Source organism: Anopheles gambiae, chromosome 3, assembly GCF_943734735.2.
Source record: "Anopheles gambiae chromosome 3, idAnoGambNW_F1_1, whole genome shotgun sequence".
Classification (NCBI taxonomy): Eukaryota; Metazoa; Arthropoda; class Insecta; order Diptera; family Culicidae; genus Anopheles; species Anopheles gambiae.
In genome coordinates, this window is record NC_064602.1 from 36,057,674 (window position 1) to 36,082,032 (window position 24,359).

At 48.2% G+C, this 24,359-nt stretch overlaps 4 protein-coding genes and 1 long non-coding RNA gene across 58 annotated transcripts in view; 3 read left to right on the forward strand and 2 right to left on the reverse strand.

Moving 5' to 3' along the window:
* Window positions 1-1,688: 1,688 nt before the first annotated feature.
* LOC4578166 (myotubularin-related protein 2) lies at window positions 1,689-4,277 on the reverse strand. The gene is made up of 5 exons (XM_318571.5): window positions 4,143-4,277; window positions 3,054-4,079; window positions 2,750-2,920; window positions 2,439-2,646; window positions 1,689-2,367 (listed from the first exon to the last, which is right to left on the reverse strand). The coding sequence occupies exons 1-5, from the start codon at window positions 4,239-4,241 to the stop codon at window positions 2,072-2,074; spliced, it is 1,800 nt and encodes a 599-aa protein (XP_318571.4). The 5' UTR covers window positions 4,242-4,277; the 3' UTR covers window positions 1,689-2,071.
* Window positions 4,278-5,216: 939 nt separating this feature from the next.
* On the forward strand, window positions 5,217-6,470 carry LOC1278926 (protein stunted). Of its 4 annotated transcripts, none has more exons than XM_061656835.1 (5): window positions 5,217-5,349; window positions 5,460-5,529; window positions 5,597-5,727; window positions 6,068-6,110; window positions 6,351-6,470. In XM_061656835.1, the coding sequence occupies exons 2-4, from the start codon at window positions 5,501-5,503 to the stop codon at window positions 6,076-6,078; spliced, it is 171 nt and encodes a 56-aa protein (XP_061512819.1). In that variant the 5' UTR covers window positions 5,217-5,349; window positions 5,460-5,500; the 3' UTR covers window positions 6,079-6,110; window positions 6,351-6,470. The 4 variants fall into 4 exon arrangements, with proteins under 4 accessions (XP_061512819.1, XP_061512820.1, XP_061512817.1 ...); XM_061656836.1 differs by having other exon boundaries at window positions 6,068-6,095; XM_061656833.1 differs by lacking the exon at window positions 6,068-6,110.
* A 1,109-nt stretch (window positions 6,471-7,579) lies between these two features.
* LOC1278956 (inhibitor of nuclear factor kappa-B kinase subunit epsilon) lies at window positions 7,580-11,207 on the forward strand. The gene is made up of 5 exons (XM_318573.4): window positions 7,580-9,457; window positions 9,538-9,817; window positions 9,885-9,960; window positions 10,036-10,743; window positions 10,828-11,207. Exons 1-5 carry the CDS (start codon window positions 8,344-8,346, stop codon window positions 10,939-10,941), a joined length of 2,292 nt encoding a protein of 763 aa, XP_318573.4. The 5' UTR covers window positions 7,580-8,343; the 3' UTR covers window positions 10,942-11,207.
* Window positions 11,208-12,243: 1,036 nt separating this feature from the next.
* LOC133393200 (uncharacterized) lies at window positions 12,244-14,807 on the reverse strand. 2 transcript variants are annotated; one of them, XR_009766014.1, is made up of 3 exons: window positions 14,682-14,807; window positions 12,881-12,997; window positions 12,244-12,801 (listed from the first exon to the last, which is right to left on the reverse strand). It is a non-coding gene; the product is annotated as an uncharacterized LOC133393200 (long non-coding RNA). The 2 variants fall into 2 exon arrangements; XR_009766013.1 differs by having other exon boundaries at window positions 12,881-14,807.
* Window positions 14,802-24,359, forward strand: part of LOC1278927 (zinc finger protein 420) — a 70,484-nt gene continuing 60,926 nt past the window's right edge. For 30 of the 50 annotated variants that reach the window (XM_061656782.1, XM_061656803.1, XM_061656789.1 and 27 more), the window contains exon 1: window positions 14,824-14,980. The gene's annotated coding sequence lies outside the window, so the exon portion shown is untranslated. Of the gene's footprint in view, window positions 14,981-23,909; window positions 24,055-24,359 lie in introns of those variants that run through there. The other 20 variants (XM_061656778.1, XM_061656794.1, XM_061656788.1 and 17 more) reach the window with 5 other exon arrangements.

Consider the following 24,359-nt stretch of genomic DNA (forward strand, 5'->3'; position numbering starts at 1 on the left):
TTGAGAATCAATGCGACGAAGACGAAGTACCTGCTTGCCGGTGACTCAGACCATCTGGGAAGCAGTGTATTAGTTGACGGCGACAGTCTCGAGGTGGTAAAGTAGTTTTGCTATCTCGGGACGGTCGTTACTTCGGACAACGACATCAGAATCGAAATCCAGAGACGCATTGTGCAGGGGAGTCGTGCATACTATGGGCTTCACCGACTGCTGAATTGCAGAAGACTTCAAGCCCACACGAAATGTCCGATATTTCGCACATTGATTCGCCCGGTGGTCCTATACGGACACGAGGCCTCCGAACATCCGAGCGAAGGATGCAAACGCTCTGAGCGTGTTTGAGCGACGCATCCTCCGGACCATCTTCGGCGGTGTGTTCGAGCATGGAGCGTGAAAGAGAAGGAAGAACCACGAGCTGGCTGAGCTATACGGCGAACCGAGCATTCTGACAGTGTCGAAGACTGGTAGGATATTATGGCTGGGGTATGTCATGAGGTTGCCGGACTCATGCCTCACCAAGAAGGTGTTCGACAGCGATCCGCAGTTCGGTATAAGGCGCAGAGGAGCACAGCGAACTCGATGGCTGGACCAGGTGAAGCGAGACCTGACGGAGATCGGGTGTCTACATGGATGGGAGGCTGCAGCCAGGGACCAAGCATCCTGGAGAATTGTTGTTGACCGGGCCATGTCACATCGACGCGCTCCATCGTGAGCAGCCCAACAAGAGAGAGACAGAGAGAGAGAGAGAGAGAGAGAGAGAGAAAGAAAGAGAGAGAAAGAGAGAGAGAAAAAGAGAGAGAAAGAGATCCATTATGAGTACTCGCTCTCGCTAATACTGTTCTGCCGCTTATCTCTCTTGTCCGGGACCTTGGTGTTCTATGGGATGACAAATTAACTCCATACGACCATAATGAGTCGGTTCTGGCAAGACCTTATAGAACTTTAGGGTTATTTTATCGATTGATCAGTAATTTTCAACGATACAATATGTCTAGAAAGTGCTTTACTGCTCATTAGTCCGCCCCACTCTGAAATACGCCTCGACAGTTGTTGGCCCAGTCAGTGCGGGGTGGTTTTTAAGATTCAAAAATGTTCAAAAACGTTTCTCGACATTCGCTTTCTGACGGATGGCGGGTCCAATTGACCCCAGTCCAGACTACGAAACGCGTTGCAATATTCTAGGGTTTGAATCTCTTGCTCGAGCTCGAATTTCATAGGTCGTATACTAGACGGTAATATTGACGCTCCTACTCACCTCGCTCAGATAGGGCTTTACGCTCCCCTCTCGTTATTTAAGATCGCGAAGTGGAAATATTTGGATCCAATGATCCACTACTTCATTGCATTCGTACATTTAATAACAGCTGAGACCCTTCCCATCCCCGCTAACATCCTTTCCTCGTCTCTTACTCCAAACTCGTCTCATACTTGCCTCGCAAGCTTGTATTGTCATTATACTTCACCCTGTTTTTATGTATACTTCTCTCTCCTTTTTTTTGCTTTTTTTAAAATAATAGTTAAAATTTGTTTTTTTTATTCATCTGCCTATCTTTACACTTCTGATTAAGGCTTCCTCGTACTTTATTTTTTTCTGAATTTACGTTTAAGATTACACTACAAGGGATTCGAATTGTAAAGAATTGTTTAACCGCGAGGCCGACAATTTATAATAAACGCAATACTGCATGCTCAATAATAGACACTTTTGATTTATTAATAATACAGCACTGTTACAACATAAGATGTTACCACGAAACGAAATACAATGTTTGTGTGAGTTTTGTTTTGTTTTGTTTTGTTGTTTGCTTCGATTAAACTTTGCCCTAGAAAACAACTTGACAAATTGAATTTTGCTCCATTGTTGCTTGTTTGCTTAAAACCAATAGTAAAATACCTTTCGTTTTTTGTTTTTTGTGTTAGTTTTGCTTCATGTTTTGTATGTTTGTTCGCCAAAAAAAAGAGGAAAAAAACAACAACAACAACCTTCCCCCAGTCTACACAAGGACACGCGGCTGTTGATTTTTGGAGACGAATGTGTGTGTATAAAGCATTGGCTGAGCATTGGGCCAGCTCAATTTAGCACACGCTCCGTTCGACAGTCCTCCAGCTGCTTCATTAGCTCCGCCTGCAGTGCCAGCAGTTCGCGCGTACGCTGATAGATCGGATCCTGCTGCCGCATGCTCGGATTCCACCGGCAGTATAGGCCCTTCCAGAGCCGAATGTGGCGCATGCTGACGACCGGCCGCAGCACCGTTTGTACCGGCATCGAGCTAAGATAGTTGCTCAGCCCACCGTACAGCGGGTTGCGGTACTCTTCGTGCGACGAGTTGATGAACGACCACAGCGAGACGGTACGGTTTTTGAGATCTACGAGAGTGCAAGGATTTTTTTTAATTACAAAAGACCGGGTAAATGGAGCACAAATTAAAGCGACTTACCATTTGCGACCCGCTCGCGCTCGGTATTGTACAGGAAGGTACCGAAACGGCACGAGTACAGATGATCGAGGATCGTGATCAGGAAGTATTCGTTGAACTCTAGCGCGTGCGGGAACTGTTTCGATATCTGCCACACGCAGTCGATGAACTGCAGAAAGACGGGCGAACGGTCCGCATCCGAATGGTGATTGTCGCCGTGTCCGATGCGCTGCGGAGAGACAAAATGTTTAATAGAAATTTGTTTAAAAATGAGTCCCCAAATGATTAGTGTTTCGTTTCTTTTTTTTTTTCTTTTCTTTTATTTTACAAACCTGCTCAAACTTGTGTCCAAAACTGAGCCACTCCTTCTCAATCAACACCTGAAAGCCTTTGAGCGTTCGATAGTAAGGGTCCAACAGTAGCATCGACAGCGCCGTCAGCTGTGACGTACGATCCCAACCGTCCGAGCAGTGAACCACAACCGACATACGCATGTTTTCGATCTATAATTTGGGGTGCGAAGTGTAAAAGCGTTAGATAACATACATGATTCATCCACGCTTCAGTCTCACTTATCAAGCAATTAATCAATTTACGATGCCCATTTGACGATAAGACCACCGTTCCCCTACTCACCCGATCGACGATCCTCACCGCGCCGCTCAAAATGCACTTGATGTGCTTCAGCCAGAGCGTGCTCTCCACCGCCGACAGCCACTTGTGGTCGTCGTTGGCCGGGAAGCAAATCTCCTTCAGCTTGCGCAAGCTCTCCCGCATCACGTGTATGTTGTGGATGTCCAGAAACGTGAGCTCCACGTTCTTGTACGCATCCTCCGACTCGTACCCGCCGCCCTTCGCCTTGTTCGCGATCGCGTTCGCGCTCGGTCGCGCATCGATGATCGACAGCTTGTCCGACTGCGCGTTCGCCTCCATGATCAGGTTGATGTACGTTTCGTCCGCTTCGCTGCGCTTCCCGCCCACCCCCACCAGCGGCTGCGAGCAGCGCGTAATCGTCGCCAGCGACTTCGGGTGGATCCAGCACAGGACGGGCAGCCGGTTGCGCGATCGAAACGCGGCCACCTGCTTCAGCAGATCATCCTTGGCCGTCTTCGGTACGGCCCACACCGAGGGGTAGCTGTCACAAATTTCGTACCCCTCGTTAAGGCGCGTTATGCGCCACGTATCGTTGTTCGCACTGTTTACGCCCATGCGGCGCAGCTCGGCCACCGGCTCGTACACCGTCCACCCGTCCTCGGTGAACTTTTCCCGATAGTTGAACGCAAACAGTTGGCCCTCGTTGGCGCGCGGAAAGGCGTACAGCTGCAGCTTCTCGAACACCGTCCGGCGGGAGTGGTTTTCCTGCTTGTGCGCAAACCGTAGGTTACGCATGTCCTTGCAGAAAATATCGATACCGTACGAGTTTTCACCGCGCGAGCTTGCTCCGCCGACCTTCTCGATGCGGCTAACGGCGCCCAGCGGACAGTCGACCACAATTACCGGGTCCTTGTCCGTGGCGGGCTGCGAACGGAAGTGCAGGCGATAGTTGGTGATGGTCAGCGTACCGATGGCCGGCCCGCTGTACGGGCAGATGTACGAGACGTCGCTTTTCCGGTCCTGCATGTTTTCACCGGACAGATAGGTGAAGCCATTTTCGTTCGCCACCTGAAATGGATTGAAATGTCGATTTATTAACGGGTGTTTTAAGTCGCCAGCAATACTACTTACGATCGTGTCCATGCCGTGCTTGGAGTTGAGCGAGCTGGACTTGGAATCGGAATCGAGCGAGTTCGAGCTCCGATGAAAGTCTGTCCCGTGGTGTTCCATGGTGTCTCTGTATTTGGTTTGATTATCAACGGTAGCGTTTAAACAATTCCACAGTCTAACAGCAACGGGGGGATTTTTATACTCCCGGAACGTCCAGTTTCACACCCACTGGCACCTATCTCTTCTCCCTTTGAGTCACTTCACACCGTCTAAAAAAGCGACCGCGCTTTGCGTCGCTCTAATTGGATTGATTCAAAAACCCAACTGGGGTGTGCTGATTGAGGTGCTTTTGGGGTGGCGGAGGTACGTGCACTGTTTGGTTGTTACTTTCTTATCGCGACTGGGTTTCCCCTCCCCGCGACCTGCGTTGCACTAACAATGACCATACCGTCCCATTTGCGTAGGGGGGGGGGGACTTTTCACGCCCGGAATGTTGATTCACGTTGTGCGTGTGTATGTAATCTTATAATAAACACACCCTTTTCTTTCAGGGGCCTGGTAGCTGGTTTTACTCCGCGTCTTCTCTCGTCGCCTTCGTGACACGCACTGACGTCAGCTGGGCTGGGTGGAAAACGAAATGGCAAAAATGCACGAACCCGGATGCAGCGCGTAAATGTGCGTGAAGGGAAGGTGGTGGCGGCTGGGCGATTTGTTGCAGCAATGCAGGGGAACGAAGTGGAACGTACGCTGCCCCGGTGAAGAGTGTTAAATATTGACTATTCATTCATACGCTGTGCGATAAGCCACACAGTCGCGATAAACAGCTGGAACCATGTTTGTTTGGGAATGGATACAGATGGAATATGCGTTGTCCGGAGGGTTGAGCACGAACGCACTCGATGAATCACGTTTTTCACGCCCACTGTCACACGGAGAAGATGGTTTTAATTAATAAAACACTTTTTTTCTATCACACCACAACAGCGATTCTCGGGCTCTTCGGGTTCTTTGCACTGCTGCACTGCCCCTCGATGCTTTGTTGTTGTCGCTGTGTCGCGGTGTGTTACTGTCATCCTTCGGGGCGGGCGCTGTCGTGAAAAACGAAGCGTTTCCATACGTTTGACAGTAGAAACGCTTTGCTGACTGGTGTTTTGTCCAACCTGGCCGCGGGTGACAGCTGTTTGTTGTGACCTTTTGTGGAGAAGAGATAACAGCGCCGCAGCGTGAGGTAAAATTTTAATTCACATTTTTTAGCGAAAAATAAATCAACTATCAACGCTGAAACTGTTCAGCAAGCCGAAAAACAAATTATCCAATAACATAACAATCGTTTTGCAGCAAAATCCACCGTTGAAAACTCGCTACAGAGAGATATCAAAATGGCTGCCTGGAGAACTGCCGGACTGAAGTGAGTTCGAGGGTGATCGATGGTGCAAATGGTGCCAATTTATCTAAATCCGCATGATTGTTTTTAGCTACATCAACTATTCCAACATTGCCGCCCGGCTGCTCCGTAAAGCGCTCAAGCCGGAGCTGCGAGTTCAAGCTGCCCGCCGCGATGATTCGCACATCAAGTTCACCAAATGGCAGGGTGGCAAGCCGGAAAGTAAGTAACGAGATAATCTACGAGATAGTTCTATCAAATTCAAGTGATATCCTTTGAAAAGAGTGAACAAAAGTGTTTCCTATGGTAAAATCCAGTGGAGATGGGGGTAAATGGCAATAGATTGCCTGTGAGTGGCCGATGGTGATTGCATCACACATCGGCGCACGGGACTGTTTTCGTCCAACGTACAGTAGTGCTCAAACCAACACACTGGAGGGAAATTTGTAGATCAAATTATTAAGTGAAAAAGTGGTCCTCAATTTCTTGCTCCATTTTATCAAATCTTTGGCTATCTGTACATCGACGCATTTTCATTACAATTTATTTACTTTTTTTGCAGATGAAAAATGATTTTTCTTATCATTTTGGTTAGTTTATTCGTCGTAAGTTACTGTTTTCAGTTTCGCGTGTTTTCGTGTGTATGATTTGAATTTAATTTAAAGTTAACCTTGCTTTATCGTCCCCTTTTTAAGCTGCTAACAAGTTTATCGAGTTTTGTTTTCCCTTTCTCTTCTAACTATAACTGAATGCGTTTTATTGAGCATGATGAAAGTTTGGAGATACCGATACAGTTAAGGCAGACTTGTATTTAATATATGATTATTTCTCTTTTTATTTTACAGAGGCCCTAAGCGAATAAGCTAAACGACAGTTCATTCTGGTCCAGTTTGGAAAAAACACATCTTTAGTACAGATAGTGGGCAAAATAAATTATGTAAAATCATTACGTTGGTGACCAACTACATTTTCGAATATCTATTTATCTGAGAAGAAAGAAACGAACACCTTTATCACAAAGTGCATAGAAACGTATTTTCTTCCAGAATTTGAAAAAAAAAATCTGTGAAACTGTTGGTAGCGGAATTTGGGGCAAGTGTGCCATACGGGGCAAGAGTGCCACCAAGCATTTTTCCTTAAAAACTTTAGTTTAATGATCAATTGTGTATACAATTGGTTGCTTTCCAATGACTAAGTATTCTGAGCCTAATTGCATATAGACCAATCGATATTTCCCATTGTTTTGAACTTATTTATATTGAGTTTCAAAATAGAGCAGAATATTATAATTTTTAATCCAACCAAATAAGCTCTCAAAAATCATGCGAACAATCAACCGAGATAATATTTACACCACCATATAGCTGAGAAAACATGAAATTTTTTGTGGGGTTAGTTGAAAAAAACTTTTTTTTGGTCACTGAAAATTCAATTTCAAAAAAGTTACAACTTTTGGGGCAAGTGTGCCATCTCTGTTTGGGGCAAGTGTGCCACCATCTTTCATAGGCGCGAGCTGTCAAAAATGTAAACATTGTTGTAGCGTGCTGCGGAATGGTGTGGTGTGGAATGGCTTTTGTGAGCGGATTCCACGCCAGAAAAACAGAACAGTAACAAACCATATTGTGGTACAATTGGTGGTCAAAAAGGGTTCATTGGTGACTAAATACATGTAGGAATACATACACTAGTGGTACAAACGTAATAATTTCCAATTATCTAAGAAATACGGTTATTTTAACCAGGTGGTCGTCTTGCCCCATACGAGTGGCACTCTTGCCCCATAGCCCAAAAAAGAACGTCTTTTTGGACCCTTTTTAAAACGCTTCAAAAACTGTTTTGTTTGCACTTTTTTCAAGCGAAACTCATTTATAAGTGAGGAAATAGATGTAAAATGGTTATGAGATTTAAATCGGCTCTTGAAAAACTTGTTTTAATGAGTTATAACTTGAAATGCTTAAGGTGGCATACTTGCCCCAAGTTCCGCTACATGCTGTAAGTATTTTATGTGTTTAGCTTTTTCAGACGATATGACCGAAAAAAGACCCGATTCCTCTTCCGTAGGTCACTGTAGATGAAAACTGTACTTGAAGTACTTGAGTGGTGCGGTCTGTTAGATAGTATGGCAATTATTGATAATAGAAAGTCTCTGAAGACGACAGAAAACACTATTCTAACAATGAACCTTTATCTCTCACAAATAAGATAGTATGTACCGCCATCCAATCGAAAGCAAGTTCAAATAACCTATAAATTGATCCACCGTTTTGTTTAATTAGTGAAAATACTATCGACATTGGACTAAAATTTTGTTGGGATTTGAGATTGGAACCAGTGATCATGAAGCATTTCCAATTTTCCTCGGACGCAGAACAATGAAAAGTTGCATCCGACAACACCACCAGTCCAAAAGCACGGAATGCGATGGAATTTCCGCATAGCAACGAAAACGCTCGCGCGCAGTACAATAACAACCGCCACGAACCCTGCAAAACATGACAGCTCGACTGCAGCAGCGCGAGCAATAACATTGGATTTCTCCTCCGCGCTGTGGCAGACGATGATGAGTGTTGTTTATCAATGTTTATGAAAGTGCTACGCCATCGGAACATTAAATGTGCGTCACCGTTTTCGCTGGTGCAATCCTCTCCCAGCATAGATCATACGGCCGATCGATAGTGCGACCCTTGGTCCCGTGCGAAACACGGCCAAAACAACCCGGAAACAGCAGCTTGATCGCGTGGCGTTGTGGGTGTTGGATAGGATAAAACTAGGCCCCATTGTGTTTTTTTTCTTTCCCCCCCTTCGTTCACCGTCTTCGTACCGCCGCGCAGCCCAAACATGAACTCGTTCCTACGCGGATCGATGAACTACGTCTGGTGCACGACGAGCGTGCTGGGCAAGGGTTCGACCGGGGCCGTCTTCCAGGGCGTCAACAAGCACAACGGCGAGCCGGTGGCCGTGAAGACGTTCAACCAGCTCAGCCACATGCGCCCGCAGGACGTGCAGATGCGCGAGTTCGAGGTGCTGCGGAAGGTCAACCACAATAACATTGTGAAGCTGCTCGACATCGAGGACGATCAGGAAGGCCGCGGTAAGGTGATCGTGATGGAGCTGTGCACGGGCGGCAGCCTGTTCAACATACTGGACGATCCGGAAAATACGTACGGGCTGCAGCAGAAGGAGTTTCTGCTCGTGCTGGAGCATCTGTCTGCCGGGATGAAGCATCTGCGGGACAACAATCTCGTGCATCGCGATCTGAAGCCGGGCAACATCATGAAGTACATCTCGGAGGACGGTCAGACGGTGTACAAGCTGACGGACTTTGGTGCGGCCCGGGAGCTGGGTGAAAATCAACAGTTTGCTTCACTTTACGGCACGGAGGAGTACCTGCACCCGGACATGTACGAGCGGGCCGTGCTGCGGAAGTCAATTAATCGTAGCTTCACGGCGAACGTGGACCTTTGGTCGATCGGGGTGACGCTTTATCATGTAGCGACGGGGAATTTACCCTTCCGGCCGTACGGTGGGCGAAAGAACAAGGAAACGATGTACCACATCACGACGAAGAAAGCGCCGGGTGTTATTTCGGGCACGCAGACCAGCGAAAATGGACCGATCGAGTGGTCCAAGCATCTGCCCGCCCACTGTCAGCTGAAGGAGGGTTTGAAGCAGCTCGTAACGCCGCTGATGGCTGGCCTGCTGGAGGAGAGCCAGGGAAGGATGTGGTCGTTTGACAAGTTTTTCCTCGAGGTGCAAAACATTCTCAACAAAACGGTGCTGCACATTTTCTACGTCAATCGGGCTACTTCGATCGAGGTGTACCTGGAGCCGGAACAGACGCTGGTCCATCTGCTGGAGCACATTCTGGCGCAGACGGATGTACCGCAGGCGTCACAGCTACTGCTGCTCGACAACGAACTGTTTGCGACGAAGGTAGATGCCAACACAAGTGGTAAGTACGAAGAGGTTACAATCATGGCTAACTTCGATTCATACCTTCTCACTGAGGCCGGTGTTTCTCCTTATTTGCAGCACGTGGCTATCCACCGACCGATCCGAGCAATCCGGTGATGCTGTTCAACATCGAAAACTACAACGTTATACTACCGACTGAGTGGGATCTGCCCAAGTTCCCTACATTCCCGAACGGCATTTCGGTGGAGAACGATGCCAGCCTGGCGAAGGTGGCTTGCAGCGTGGGGCACGAGTGTAAGAGGCGAGTGGAGAGCCTATCACTGCTGGACACGCTGATGAACAAATCGGTGCATCAATTTTCTGGCTTTTTGGCCGGTTTTCTGGTGAAGTTACTTAAGTGAGTGCTACGAGACCGATTCATACTAGAAGATGATGTTCTAACGTTCTGTTATTTTTCTTTTCAGACGAACCCGTCATCTGGAAGATATAGAAGGACTGATCTCCGAGCTGACCAAGATGTTTGAAGTGGCAGCATCCAATGTAAAGAACCGAATTTTTTTCATCTTTTGATCATCTAATCAACTAATTTTTCCTCCACTTTTTCTACCAAAACAGCACGAAACGTACCAAAAGCTCGGCGCCACCATCCTGGCCAGCTACGAAACGCAAAAGTCCGACTTCCAGCGCGTCTCCGAGCCAATCCAGCAGCTGTACGCACGCTTCGTCAAGGAGGAATCGCTCGTGCGCGAATGGAACTCGGGCTACCGGGCGCTCCGCACGCCCAACAAAAACCGCGACAGCGAGAAGGCGAAATCGCTCGTCGATCGGCTGCGCGACTCGTGGCAGCACATGTTGCGCGATCGGGCCACCCGCTCGCTCACCTACAACGACGAGCAGTTCCACGTGCTGGAGAAGGTCAAGATAGCCGAAACGGGCAAGCGGCTGAAAACGCTGCTGAACGATGGTGTCCGGCAGGCGGTCGAGCAGGAGGCGGAATGTTTGGCCGACTGGTACAAAAAGGCGCAGACCATCTTTCTGCAGACGCAGTTTCTTACCAAGGATGTCGGTGCGTACGTGGATGCGCTGTACGAGTTGCGCGAGCAGCTGAAGCAGCATCGGGAGGATTTGAAGGAGGAAATCAGCACGGATGGGGAGGTGTCGAAAACGATCGCCGGGAAATCGATACCGACCATGACGTCGACCGCAACGACGACAATCCCGATCGTGGGCGGAGGTGGTGGTGCTGGTGGAGATGGGGGTGATGGTAGCGATGGAAAGGGCCTTTCGGCACGCCAGAATCAGTATAAAGTGATGTGTTTCATGGTGAGTTGGAAGGGAAATTAATTTCAACCCTTAAAAAACACTATATTAACGAATTATTCTTATTTCATCTCCCCTCCCCAACAGAACATGTACAACCAAATCAAAGAGGTGAAGAAAATGCTTCAGCAAAACAGTGATATCTTGGCCGCGACGCAGGGATTACTTCCCGATGTGGGCGATAAGGCGGCCGCCACGTAGCAGTAGAGGAGGGCAGCACCGGGTTGTCCCGCACCCCTCCCGCTCTCTTGTGACGTTCCTGATTATTTGATATACATCTTTGTATGTTAGATCGTTAAAAAGTGAAACCAATTTCTTTTGTGCTGTGTAAATATCTCTGTGTAACAACGCTACAGTATTCTGTTAGTGTTATATATAGAATAATATATAAATTAGAACAAAAAATTATAAACGATTGCGCACGATTGGACGGAATAAAGTATATATTTTCTTATATTTTATGTAAACGTTCCAATGTTTATTTTAGTCTAATTTTATATTTTTAAGAAAATAATTTAAATCTTCAAAATGCTTTTGTAACCACATGGAATTGTGGATGAAAATCGGGCCCATCCTACCGCAGACCGGAAAATGGTTGGTGCGCTCTCCCAACATGCCAACTCGACTCTCCCGCTCTCTAATCTCGCCCCACACCACCACCAACAGCTGGGAAAAACGTTTAAGATATCGATTTTTTCACACCCCTGGGCGGCTGGTTTGGATTTTCCGAGCTGGATCGGCCACGCATGGGATGTTGGATGTATTTCGGTTTCATTCCTTTTTTTTTTGGTGATAATCCGCCTGGGAAATTGGGGTTTTTAAAACATAAATGCGCTTGTAAATTAGAGGGCATTTATGTTGATGTATTTATGGCAAATTTTTTAACAAGTTGACTTCTTAAGAAAGGTGCAGAGTTACAACAGAAAAGCCCAATTATGGGGAATCTAAAACCACATTTTCCCTCCCAAAAGCATGAAAATCTCTTCACTCTACTGACTTATAAAAAGGCCCACCCACCCCTCCCCTCGAAAATGGCAACCAAAAAACCCTCTTAATGTTAGACAATCTCCGGAACATATGATGCCACATTTCATATTCTCTGTGTGTCTCTTGTGCAGAGGTACTTATTTTTCCTTTTTTTTTTGCTCTCTAGCCACTTCCGTTATCTGCACAAGGTTAAAAGGCTCGTTCACATTCCACCCGCCCAAGCGAAAAAAAACGTATCCTTCACGCGCCAGAACAAGGGCAACGGAAAGCCAAAAGCCCTGCAGAGAGAGAGAGAGAAAAGAAAAAAAGGACTGAAACCCTTCCTCTACCAGAAACAACCACCACCATTACCATCATCATCATCCATCATCAACGACGGTGTCTCCTAGGTCGCGCGCTGTGCTGTGCTGCGTGTATGCGTGTGTGCCAGCCAGACAGAAATCTTCCGAGAGCCTTTCCGTTTCCGGCTGCCCCCGTGAACGCCGGAGAAAAAGGATTTTTTTCTTCCACCCCCCCCCCCCCCCCCAAAAGGCGGCAAGGAAAAATTCGACATCCCCACCTCCCCCAACCGTCACCAGACGTGATGGTGTGCTAGACGGCGGTGCGCAATGGGTAAGGTCGCGGTTGGGAAGACAACAAGCGGAAATTACTGTGGCAGGAGTTCTCCCCTGCGAAAGAGAGAGAGAGAGAGAGAGAGAGAGAATGAGAGGGAAATAAAAGGACAAAAAAGTAACAGAGCCTGCCTCGATGCCCTTCGAAGGAGCGGACGACCGCAAACCCAGCATACAAAGCCTTCTAGCTAGGGAAAAGGCTTTTTTTCCTTCCCCCATACGAAAAAGGATAAGGCGAGAGAAAAGGATACGCAAAGTGAGTAAGGGAGAAAGGGAGAGAGCAAAAAACTGTGCTAGAATGAGAGAGCGAATGCATGCAAACAAACAAAAAAAGGCAGAAATCACTTTCTCCTCCGCCTGCTAAGGATTTGTTGCTGTTGCTTTTTTTCCCAAAATGCTTCAGAACCACATGGCCATGGTGTATGGGGTCGGTGACAAATTGTTTCTTCTGTTTCAACCCGTGCTGCAACAGAACAAAAACAAAAAAAGGGGATTGAAAGAAAAAAGAGCTTGTCTCGTGGGCAGTGATTGGACTTCCCTACCTGAATGTCCTTTTTTGTTCGGGTTTTGCAAATGCTTTTGTTGCTCCTTGTAACGGTCAACTGCACGTGGCCGAACGGTTTAAATTGCGCAAGCGTTACACAGCGAGAACAGACGGTCTGTGCGGGAGGGTGACGGTGTTTCGGCGCCGAAAGGAAGAAGAAAAAAGCTACAAGGTTAGGTGTGTAGTGACATCAACACGCTTTTTGTATCATTTTTTACAACAAAAAAAAAAACAAAAAATACAGAAAAACACACTTTTAGTCAAAACAAAAACGCCTTACTGCTCTTTTTCGTAAGAAAAAAAACTGAAATTCTGCAATAATTGAAAGCCGGTTCGATTCACCGCAATGGAGAGAAAGCAGATCATGTGAAAAAAAGAGAACAAGAGAGAAAATTTGCAAAACGCGTTTGCTTGGATGGAGTTTTTTGTTGTTGTTGTTTCTGTATTTTTTTTTTGCTCATGGCTATGTGTGTGTGTGTGTGTGCGAGGAAGGGTGTATGAGGTAGGCGACGCGTTGTGTGGTGGTGTGCGTGTGCATACCCTCCGTTTCACACCCCGTGCCGCATCACGCACACACACACACAAACAGAAAGTGAAAAAAATGGATTTTCTCACTGTGTGTGTGTGTGTGTGCGTGACTGGTGGTGTGGTGTGTGGGATGAAAGAGAGGGTCCCCCTCTTTTTTTCTTGGCATACAAAGAGCTCCCCGTTCGGCCGAAAACCGCAACCGAGCAAACGCCCGGGAAACAACTAGCGACGACGGCGACGGCAACCGGCATATTAAAAATTCAACAACAAATGCCTTGATAACCTTCACCGCCGTGCGGTAGGGCCTGCCCGGCCGGTATATTGATGAGCAATAATCGCGTGCTCGCCACCAACCCAGAGTTTGGGGAGGGGGGCGGGTGAGGAGAGGTGCAGCAAATGTAAAATTTACATGATTTTCTTCCGTTTTTATGTCGGCGTTTTTTTATGTATTTTCATTTGTACGCGTACAGCGGCTGCTCACCACCACCACCACCACTTGCGTCAGTGCGCAAGCGGCCGACATTTTGTCGAAACGCACGCTCCCCGCGAAAAATTCAATACCGTGTGTCCCCGCTACCCACACACACACGCGCGCGCGTGCCCCTGCAGAAGAGAGAAAGAGAGTGGTGAAGGGAGCACCTCACACACACACACACACACGTATGTGCATGCGGGTGTTGGGGCTTATCCGTACCGAAATCATATATCCATACACGCACACACACCCGTAGCAATCCATCAAATGCTGCATGGGAAAATTTAAATAAATGTCCTCTCCTACATGGGGCGGGTGGAGGCGGCAGGGGCGCCTCAACATTTTTTAATTACCCTTCAAAAGTCATCTGGAAGAAGTATCAGGAAGAAGAGAAGCAACAAAAAATACAGCGCAGGGAGATCAAGGGAAAATGACATAATGTCAACAAACGTCGCCGCAACCACCGTCGTCGTCGTCGCACACAATTACCAAGCACAGCCAGGCAAGCAAAAAGCGCCGTTCCTTCCCGCACGTACGCAGCCAGTCACCGTGCGCGTCGCCATTCGCTTGAACGCAGAGCGAGAGAAAGAAAGAGCAGAAAGAACGCTCACGCGTTCAACCATGACGGGCCCAGCAGCGCCTGCATCAGTGTGTGAGTGTGCAACGAGAGCTCCCCGCTGTTTCTTCCTCTTTTCCCATTTCGTGCGCTGTTGTGTGTGTTGGCTGCGTCGTTTTACTGTTACTCGCTCTCTCTTGCTCGCACGCGCTGGGTTCTGGGGTTTTGCCTTCCACTTACCTGCTCTCTTCTACCACACTCTCTCTCTCTCGCCGCTCCCTTATTCCATGTGCGCGCGTGTGTGTGTGGTGATGTCGATAAAACGTTTTCAATTCCCGGAGACGGGTCGTACCCCCCTCGTCGCAGACCAACGAACCAGTGCGTTACAGTGAAGCGGGTAGAGAAGAGCTTCAGCAGCAGCAGCTCCGGCTCCAGCTCCAGTGACGGTATAGAAGCAGCAGAAGCAGAGGCCTCTCCAAGTGCAAGCAGGTAGCAGCAGCAGCAGCAGCAGCAGCCGCAGTAAGCCGTGCAATTGAAATGTGAGTGTTTTGGTCTGTTTTATCCTCCTTTTTGTTGTTGTTATTGCTGTGCTTCTTTCTCGCCCGCGCGCGCTTGTGTCTATCAATTTCAATTCCTCCGGGGGCGCGCGCGCTGGCTTGTCTAGTGTGTTTAGGGCAGCGCGTTTCCTCTTCATTTCCCGGGCGCTTGTGTTTTCCCTGTCGGCTCAAGTGCAACGCGTCGTTTTTTCCCCGGATTCTGCTGCTCGTTTTGTAACGTGTGTGTGTATGTGTGTGTGCGTTTTGTGCGTAGAAGATGTCTCTTTTCACATGAAATTTCCAAACAGTTTGAGGTTATTTGCCGCGAAAAATCGACAATTTGCAGTATTAGAATGGAGTTTGAGCGCCTTTTTTTTTGCAATAGAAGAAGGAAGCAAAATCTTTTTTTCCATCTCCTCCTCCCGTCATTACCGTTGCCGCCGTCGTCGTCGTCACCATCATCATCATCATCGTCGTCAGCGTTGATGCCGTTCCGCTCAGAATTCAGCAGTTCAGCACAGGTTCCGCGTCGGGTATAGGGGCGAGAGAAAAGGAGAGAGAGAGAGAGCGTTACCTCGCAGCAGCGGCTGCTGTCTTTGTGCCGAGCGCGTGAGCGAGACGGCCTGAGATACCCGCCGAGGGCCCCTGCGGTGCGTGTGCGTGCTCGGTCGTGTTTCTTTGCTCGTACACAACCAGGAAAGCGAAAAAGGTCGCCATGACACTTTTTTCCTCGTCTCGTCCAGGAACAAACCGTCGCTCGCTGTGTATGCGTGTATGTGTTTTAATTCGCATCAGGATCGGGGTGGTGCAGCGGTGCTAGAAAAAGGATCCCTTTCCGGTGTATATGTGTGTGTTTGAAGGAGCACAGGAGCGCAGGGCATTTTTGCTGAAAATCCTTCCGCTTTTTTTACTATTGCCATCGTTTCGGTCGCTCTCGCTCTTCCCCACACACGGGGTGTCGCCCTGCCCGACACAAAAGGGTCTGGTGGCGGCTCCTGTTTCGATGCTTGGCACATCGTCACACCTCGCTCACCAATCTAGTAGTCGGTGTCGGTTAGCGCGGGTCGGTTCCGGCCAGCAGCAGCAGTAGTAAGCAGCGGTGCTTTTAATACTAGAGAAGAGAGAAAAAAAAAGAAAAGCAAAAATAGCCAGCCAGCACCATCCTTTCTTGGTGTGTGGTGTGTGGGACCCAGCCCTAAAATACACACCGAAGAGTGCAGCAGCAGCAGCAGCAGCAGTAGCAGCAGGTAGTAGGGCCGTGCCCCGGTACACACAAACACACTCTACTCTCTGTGTGCAGTTTTTTGAGGACGGTTGCAGCGGGTGAAAAGTATGTTAACCGGCCGTTTGTTAACCTTTAGCCGGAGACAGCACACAAATTCACTTTCCGTGGTGGGAAACACCACGATGAGTTTTGCGTTGTTGTGTGCGCGGCGGTGCTATTACGGTGGTTTTCCGACGGGAAAGCTTGTAGAAGGAGGAGGGAAGGAGATTGCACCCGGGGGACACCTTCTTCCACCATTTAAAAAAAATGTGCAACGAATGCAGGTGTAAAGGTGTGGTAGAGGTGGATAAAAACAAAACACCGTATGTTTGCAGCTGTTGTTCTGATTGTTTGGTTTGGACGGTTCTTGTTGTTGTTGTTATTTGCCGACCGAGGCAGGTGAAAAAGTGGAGTTTTTCATATATATTTTTTTTAGATAAAACAGTGCAACTTAGGTGTTTTATTAAGTTATTAGGTGTAAAGATGCAATTTTAATGGTTTAATATGTTGGCATTGGTTAGAAATTCACCCATAATTGAAGCCATCTGGCACGTGAAGCGGATTTTTTTGTTACAATTTTATGGTACAAACTGTAAACATCCAATAGAAGACCGTGAGGAAGCGACAGAGTGTGTGTAACGGCGTTGTTTTTTTATTAATTCAATTTCAAATCTAGTGTGCTTTGAATGTTGTGTTGCTGTTCTTGTCAATAGTAGTAAACTGTTCAGGTGTATGCGTCAGTCACAGTTTCACAAACCGCGGGAAACATTTCGTTCCGTTTTCGCCCTTTCTCGTGGGTCATCGTGTCCAGGCCTGTGTTCGTGTGAGTGTGTATTTATTATTATTTGATAATTGCGCGGCGTTTTGTTGTTGTGTGTGCTTGCCGAACACCCAAGCCCCAAGCCGGCTTGGTGTTGCTCGCGAGCTCTGCCGTCGTTGCGTGTGTTGAGTGTCCACGGGGTTTTGGACGATTTCGATTCGCGCGCGCTGCTGGTGGGTGTGTTTTATTTATCTTATCAACATGTTCGCTGTGTTTGTGGTGTTGTGTGGCTGTGTCTCGGCCCAGCCAGACAAGACCAGACACAGCCCTTTCGTCCGTCGTTCGCTTGATACGCGCGGCTGTGTGCGCGTGTGTGTGCGCGCGTAAACAAATTAGTTGTTGCTGTGGTGTTGCTGTCAAACTTTGTGGCGCGCGCGGACCCTTTCCCGCAACTTTGTTGTTTAACAAACGAGTGTGTGATGTGTTGCTGTCCTTCATGCAGCGAGTGAGATATGATGGTGGTGCGTGCGTGTGTGTGTCTATATTTTGCGCCGTGTAAAGTGCATTTCCTGATAAGGCTTTCTCTCTTGACCTTTGCAATGGCCGGCGCCGCCGCCTTCATTGCTCTTTCTCCAGCGCATGGTCATTCAGTGTTTGTGTGTGTATGTGTGTGTTTTGGGGGAAAAAGGTTGTAACACATTGTTAGAAGCTGTGGGAGCAATTTACCGGCGGCACCGGCACCATTTTCCGTATCGCGTATGCATAAGATTATTCACATATCCTTCTTAGTTGGTCGTCGTTGGGGTTGGCGGTAAAAACTGACTCTGGAGCGCCTCGAGCCTCTTGTTTCGGGACCAAATAATTATCACCCGGCGAACAAAATTCGCACCACGGTGTGAGAAATCCGCCGGGAAGGGGAGAGGAAAATGGGGCCGCGTCTGCCGTGTCCGTTGCCTGCTTGGATGTAAGCATATCGTCCGTCTTTACATACTGGGTTAGGATGTTGTGCTGCTGCTGGTGCTTGCTTTGGTCACTTGGATGGCAAAATTGGCCCCTCACATCACACACAGTCAATGGTCGAGGGGGGGGGGGGGGGGGGAGAAAAGGTTTGTTGCAAATGTTATTTTTGCTTCACAATTTTTGCTCTCCCCCCCCCCCCCCCACTCCTGGTTCCGGGTTTTCACCGACGTGCAAATGTAGTCTCCTAGTGGTGGAGGGTGAGATGGCTCCCCTTCTTTTTCTTGTCTGGCAAGGTACCAGCAGGGAGGGGGGGTGTGGGTTTTTTTTTTAGGGATTTTCTGAACATGCGCGCATCAAGCCCCCAGCAGGCGGTGCCCCCAGAAAAGTGTATGTGTGTGTGTTTGTGTGATTTGGAGTCCATTTCCGTGAACCTCTAACCCGGTGTGACAACGAGAAAAAAAATGTGAGATCAAATTACTGTGTGTAAAACAAAAAGCAGAAAAAACCCATCACCAAAGAAAACAGTCACAGTTTTCCTTTCACCGGGCCCCATAACGGGGAAAAAGCAATTTTTGCAATTTTCTTCACTCTTGCTCACTCTCTGTCGGCGTCTTTTTACATGGAACATGGTCCACTCCCGGCTCGAGTTCGTTTCCATCCCTCTCATCTCCCTCCCTCCCTCCCCCCAAAAGAGGAGGGGTGGTTGGTGGGGTGCTGTGGGGTGCCTCTTTTCTACCCTTTTGCAATGCGCCTGCGTGCCGCCGTCTCTCACACCAGCAGCGGGGTGGTCACATTCTCCCTCTCTCTTTCTCTCTATATATCTATCTCGTTCTCTTTTTTCACAAAACCGGGCCCCTGGTGAGGTATGTATCCGTGTGTATGTGTGTGTTTGTGTGGAACGGAGCTGCCATCTTCTTTCTTGGAGCATAAAACCCGCCCCGCCTGTGTGCCTGTGTGTGGGTTTCCGCGACGATTTAGCGAACGCTGGTGACTGGCGCTGTGGCCGTTTGCTGCTCTGCAACGGGTGAAAAATTTTGCCAATCCCTTCTCCCACCCAAAAATGAAGCGGCTGTGCAGCTCTCAGTGCATACAGTTCACCATTTGGCACTTCCCGGACCAAGCTTGCAGCTCTGCAAATAATGTTCCGGTTGCATGTATAATGCCTTTTTGTGTTTCCTCTTGGTATTGCCGAGAGAGTGCATCAAGCGCACACATTGTCGGCGGCCGGCAAATTCCATTGCATCGGATGAAGTGGCATGCGTTTCAGCAGCATAAGCATATTTTGACACGAGCGCGCGAGGCCCCAGCTTGCTCAGTTTGTCTGGCAGCAGCAGTTTGTGGCAGACGTGTACAATCGGTTACAAATAGCTTCGTTTACGCTGATGATACTGATATCATCTCAGTTTCTATCAGAAAAAGGCCTATCGCAAAAGGTCGTGCTTTGGTGGAAATGTATGTAGTGTTCAGCAGGATTAACAAGACACTATGTCCAAGTTGACTGGATCGATCTTCGGATAAATACTTAGCAAGTCAGCAAAAATACCTGGAAGATGCCGGATGTTAAAACTGAGGCCTTAATTTTATCATTTGAGTACTCACATAGACCTCTGGGTTATGTATCTTGTCAAAATCTGACAAAATCCGAGAGGCGCAAGTGATGCTGTGAGTTTAAAAGTCGCAGTCATGTCATTCGTATGAGATTAAGTCCTTTTACATGGTCTAAGTCCATAGTAGGCTTCATTCAATACACAGTGCGATTTGGAATCCTGAAGACTCCCAAGCGCGCGATCCAATAGTCATCAGATTTGGCGCGAATTGATTATGGAACACCATTGGGGCATGAATCCTTCAATTCAAGTAATTGATGATAGAGAGGTATGATGAGATCTTTGTTTTGTATTCCAAATGGTTTTGAAGCAAGTGATCGTTTATCATCCTCTGTCTCAATATCATCGAACACTTGAATTATATGCCCTGGCCTTACATTTACTCTTGTTTTGTTACTAAACCAAAATGGAGTTGAATTAACAACATGGACTAGCCGGAATAAAGCAGTAGGATATACCTGTGTGTCTTCATCAACTACTAATATCGCTGATGCTCTTGAGCTCTCTAACCTGTTTGGACATATGTAGGTGACTTTTCCCTCAAAACTGGAAGTAGAAATGAAGCCTATTGACAACTCTATTATCCTATTGAATATACAAATGGTTTGTAATGCTCTAAGTACACCTCTAACATCTCTTACTACCTACATCCCGACTAAATAGACATTGCTGGCGAGAGAGAGAGAAGAGCCAGTATTTATATTATTTTAAGGTATCTTCTATAAACCCCACAATTGCAAGCTGTGTTTTGCGCTGCATAAGGCTCTAGTATTTCTATTCTATTTGGCACTCTCTATCCAAGACCTCCAGAACTCAAATCATCTCACCAAGGATTACGGGGAGTAGTCGTGAGTCTTCCTCGGATCGATTAGAGCTTTGTGGTGATTCTTTGTGCGTTTTTGTGCGGCCACCTCCTGCCTACTTCCCTTGCGCGCACACCCCTACTATACCCCCTTCGTCCAGGTGATGGTGGTTTTGTTTCTTGTGCGTGTGAAAAGAACACCTTCTTGCGCGCCGAGTCGCGGTGTGTGTGTGTGTGTGGAGAGCTTGTTGGAGCGGGCTGCTGGCGGGGTGTGCAATTTTATTGCTCGATTGCTCTTGGTGGTGCCGGTTTGGTGGAGCCTTCTTCGACAATGCCGCTTTGCTCCAGCCCAAGGACATTTTTCGCTTCCTCAATGTGAACCAAGTTGAGATGGGTTTTTTTCTTTCTTCTCTTTTGGTTTGGGGTTGGCTGGCTGACTGTGAGGAATGCGCACGCCTCCGAAAACGTGCATGTATGGTTGTGTGTGTGTGCATGTATGTTGTCTCATTTCAATAGTTACTCTCTCTCTCTCTCTCTCTCTCTCTCTCTCTCTCTCTCTGTCTCTCTCTCTCTCTCTCTCTTTTTGTTCGCTTGGAGACGTGTGTGTGTGTATGTAGCTGTGTGTTTATTTTACCGGGGCCTCTCCCTTTAGGGGATGGACGGTGTGCCCTCTGCGCTTGAATCCGGTTCACTCTTTGCCTTTGGCTTCACAATGCGGGCGTCTCGCAGTCGACGACACGCAACGCGACACATACACAGAAACCCATTCAGAGCGAGAAAGAAAGAGAGCAAACGGTGTGTAATGCATACCAAACCCCCAAAAACCGCACAGCAGCGCTCAGCAGACAGAGAGAGAGAGAGGGTTAATCGCAGCAGGCGTCTCTGCGCCGTGAAAAGCAGCGAGTCATTCCCTTTTCAGAGGGGGTGCTGCGCATGTAACAGGGGGGCGAGTAGGAGGAAAACGAAAAAGAAGCAGTAATGTAATGATTAAAATGTCGTGCCAGGGGACGACGCGCACGCGGACGAGAGCAGCAGCAATAGCCATGCGTGTGTGTGAGAATGAGCTGTGTTTGAACAAGAATGAACGTGTGGTGGTAGGTCGGTTGCAGGGCGCGCGACATGGCGCGACTCGACCGTCCCCGCCGCTCCTCTTCCTCTTCCTATCGTACACCGAAATGATGTGTGGTCGCCGGGGGTCATTCTTTGCACTGCAAGACACAAGAGAGCGACACTACTCTGTGGCTTTGGGTTGGGTATTAGAGAAGGGTTTGGCGAAGAAAATGCAGCGCTCACCGCCACCGCCAAATGGGGTGTGCAATATGGGGTGAGCCGCAGCTGTGTGTGGCATACAGTATTCTAATGAAGTAATCATCCTGCAAGGGGGTGGGTTTGGAAGGGAAAGAGGAGCCGGAAAGATATTCTAATTTCTTTGTGTGCCGCCCTCCTGCCCCACGACGAAAATGTTCCTCAACCCACGCAACAGAGCGTGTCAAGTGCAGCTGTGTGTGCATTTTTGTGGTTGAAAAACAGGGGGGGCGGGGAGGGACCAAAATAATTTTAAAAAAATACAATGTTATGCACTCATTTTACCCTTCGCTCGTGGTGCCACAGACAGCAGGGAAGTTGTATTTTTGCCCCCCAAGCGTTGTGAAAACCTGAAATTGTGCATAAATGACATTAAAAAAAAAGAAACGAAAAAAAGAATCCGACACGGTTGAACGCGCGGTGGCGGGTCGAGCGAGCAGAGAAAAGTACGCCGGAGAGAGAGAACAAGAGAGAGAGAGAGAGCGTCTGTGTGCGTGCGTGCGTGTGTGCGGAAGGGAAGAGTGTGCGCGCGCGCGCTCGCGCTCATACCGCGGAACCGGTTACCGACCACGAATCTCGGAATGGCTGCCGCTACCGCTTCTGCTGCTGAACGACGCGCACACACACACACACGCGCCTTCTCGCCTTTCCGTTCTGAAAAGCGACAAGGCAGCAGGAGTGAAAGAGAAAAGGGGAGCGTGTGTGTGCGCGCGCGCGCATACACACACCGCGCTCTTCGCTCTTCCACAGACACGTAGCGGTGAGCGAGAGAAGAGCGTGTGTCGTGCGCGGCGCATTCCTCTTCGGTCAGAATGGTCCCCGCGCCGGTGGACCCGTCTAATGCGAGTGAGCGAGAGGGGGCAAGCGAGAGAACCATGGTGTACCGCGCTTTGATGTGGAAAAGAGTAAGTGTGTGAGAGAGAGGGAGAGAACACGGGCAGTAAAAGAAGCTGTGCGTCGGTGCTCTGCCGGAGCGTCATCTGCACCATGGGAAAGTGCGTGGAATAACACGTGCGAGCAGCATTACGGGAAAATATGCTGTAGGGAAATTCTAAGAAAAATTAAAGAGTTTCTTATGTTGATGAAGCCTGCTATTGGATTGTTTGTTCGTCATCACGTTGAGATTTTCTATCAATTCTGAAAACCATTTTAATGGGAGGGTTTGTTTTTGTATTGAACAATTCTTCGTATTTTGATAGTAGATACAACTACTTCATTAACATCAAGGTATGAACTAATCAGCCGTACCGGCGAACTCGTTCGACGAGAAACATTCGTCGCTCATGAGTGGACAGGGTTTTATCACTAGGTGGGCCAGTATAAAACCTAGACGGTTTTCTAATTTTTGATCTAGAGGGCTATGAAATGAGTGAAAATGAGCGTCGCGGCGAACGTTCCCAGGAACGAACGAGTTCGCCGGTACGGCTGAATATCTATCCTACTTTCTCATGCACTTTTGAAAGATTGTATGATTTTATCTGGTGTTTGACACTTGGCGGCTGAAATAATCAGCCGTACCGGCGAACTCGTTCGTTCCTGGGAACGTTCGCCCCGACGCTCATTTTCACTCATTTCATAGCCCTCTAGATCAAAAATTAGAAAACCGTATAGATTTTGTACTGGCCAATCTAGCAGTACAACCCTGTCCACTCATGAGCGACGAATGTTTCTCGTCGAACGAGTTCGCCGGTACGGCTGAATGTCAACACTCAGTACAAAATCAGCCTGAAACACTGTAAACAAACGCTTATTAGTCACAGCATCGATCAGGTTAGGTTACAAATGATTGATTTATGTTTTTTTAATTAATTTTTTGTGTTGCTAATTAAATATTTCGTCAAGAAAGGTTTAAAACTGTTTGATATGTTTAAGTTTATCCTAAAGTTTTATGACTTATTTTGGGCAGAAAAAAGGGCTTTAAAACGCATCTCTGTACACAAATGCTGAAATATCCTATATGGCGGAACGTAAACTGTCGTCAAATGGATATGCAACCCGGACGAGAAAAAATATTATTCCACTGACAGGTTGAAATTGCAGCTTCCTAGCTGGAAATAGAAAACCGGGTCCTAATTTAAAAACAAACCCACTCGCGCGTTTGACCACCGTTCCAACACACTGTGCTGTGACTTTTCCCCCCCCGGGACTGCGCTTGCTCTCTCGCTCGCTCGCTCGCTCACGGTTTACCGGGAAGCCGCTCTCGCCGCTCCCGTTGTCGTGTGGCGCGTCATCGTCGCGTGGCGGTGTGTGTCGCGTCGTCGTCATCGGGGTTGCCTTGCTTGCGCTCTCGCAGGTTCGAAGCGATCGCGGTGCGGGTTTAGAGAGCAGTTTCTCACCACACTCTGCCGCGCACCGCCGTCTAGGATTTTCGTGTGTTCTGTGAGTTTTGAGCTATACTGTTGCTGCTATTCTTATTGTTGTTGGTGGTGGTGGTGTGGTGTGTGCCTAGTGGTGTACAATATCTTTAGACTAGAGCTCTGTTTGTGACTGCTGCTGCTTGCCCTGCCCTGTCCTGTTTGCTGCTACTTTTACCTTTAGCGGAGGGCGGCACAAGACCCTCTTCCGCTTGCCTGTTGTCCCTCTTCGTAGCAGTGTGCGTTAAAGATCAGAGGCGAGCTGCGCGCTCCTTTCGCGTGTTCGGGGCTCTAGGGGGGCTTCTTTTGCCCATCACTACCACCGCGTCG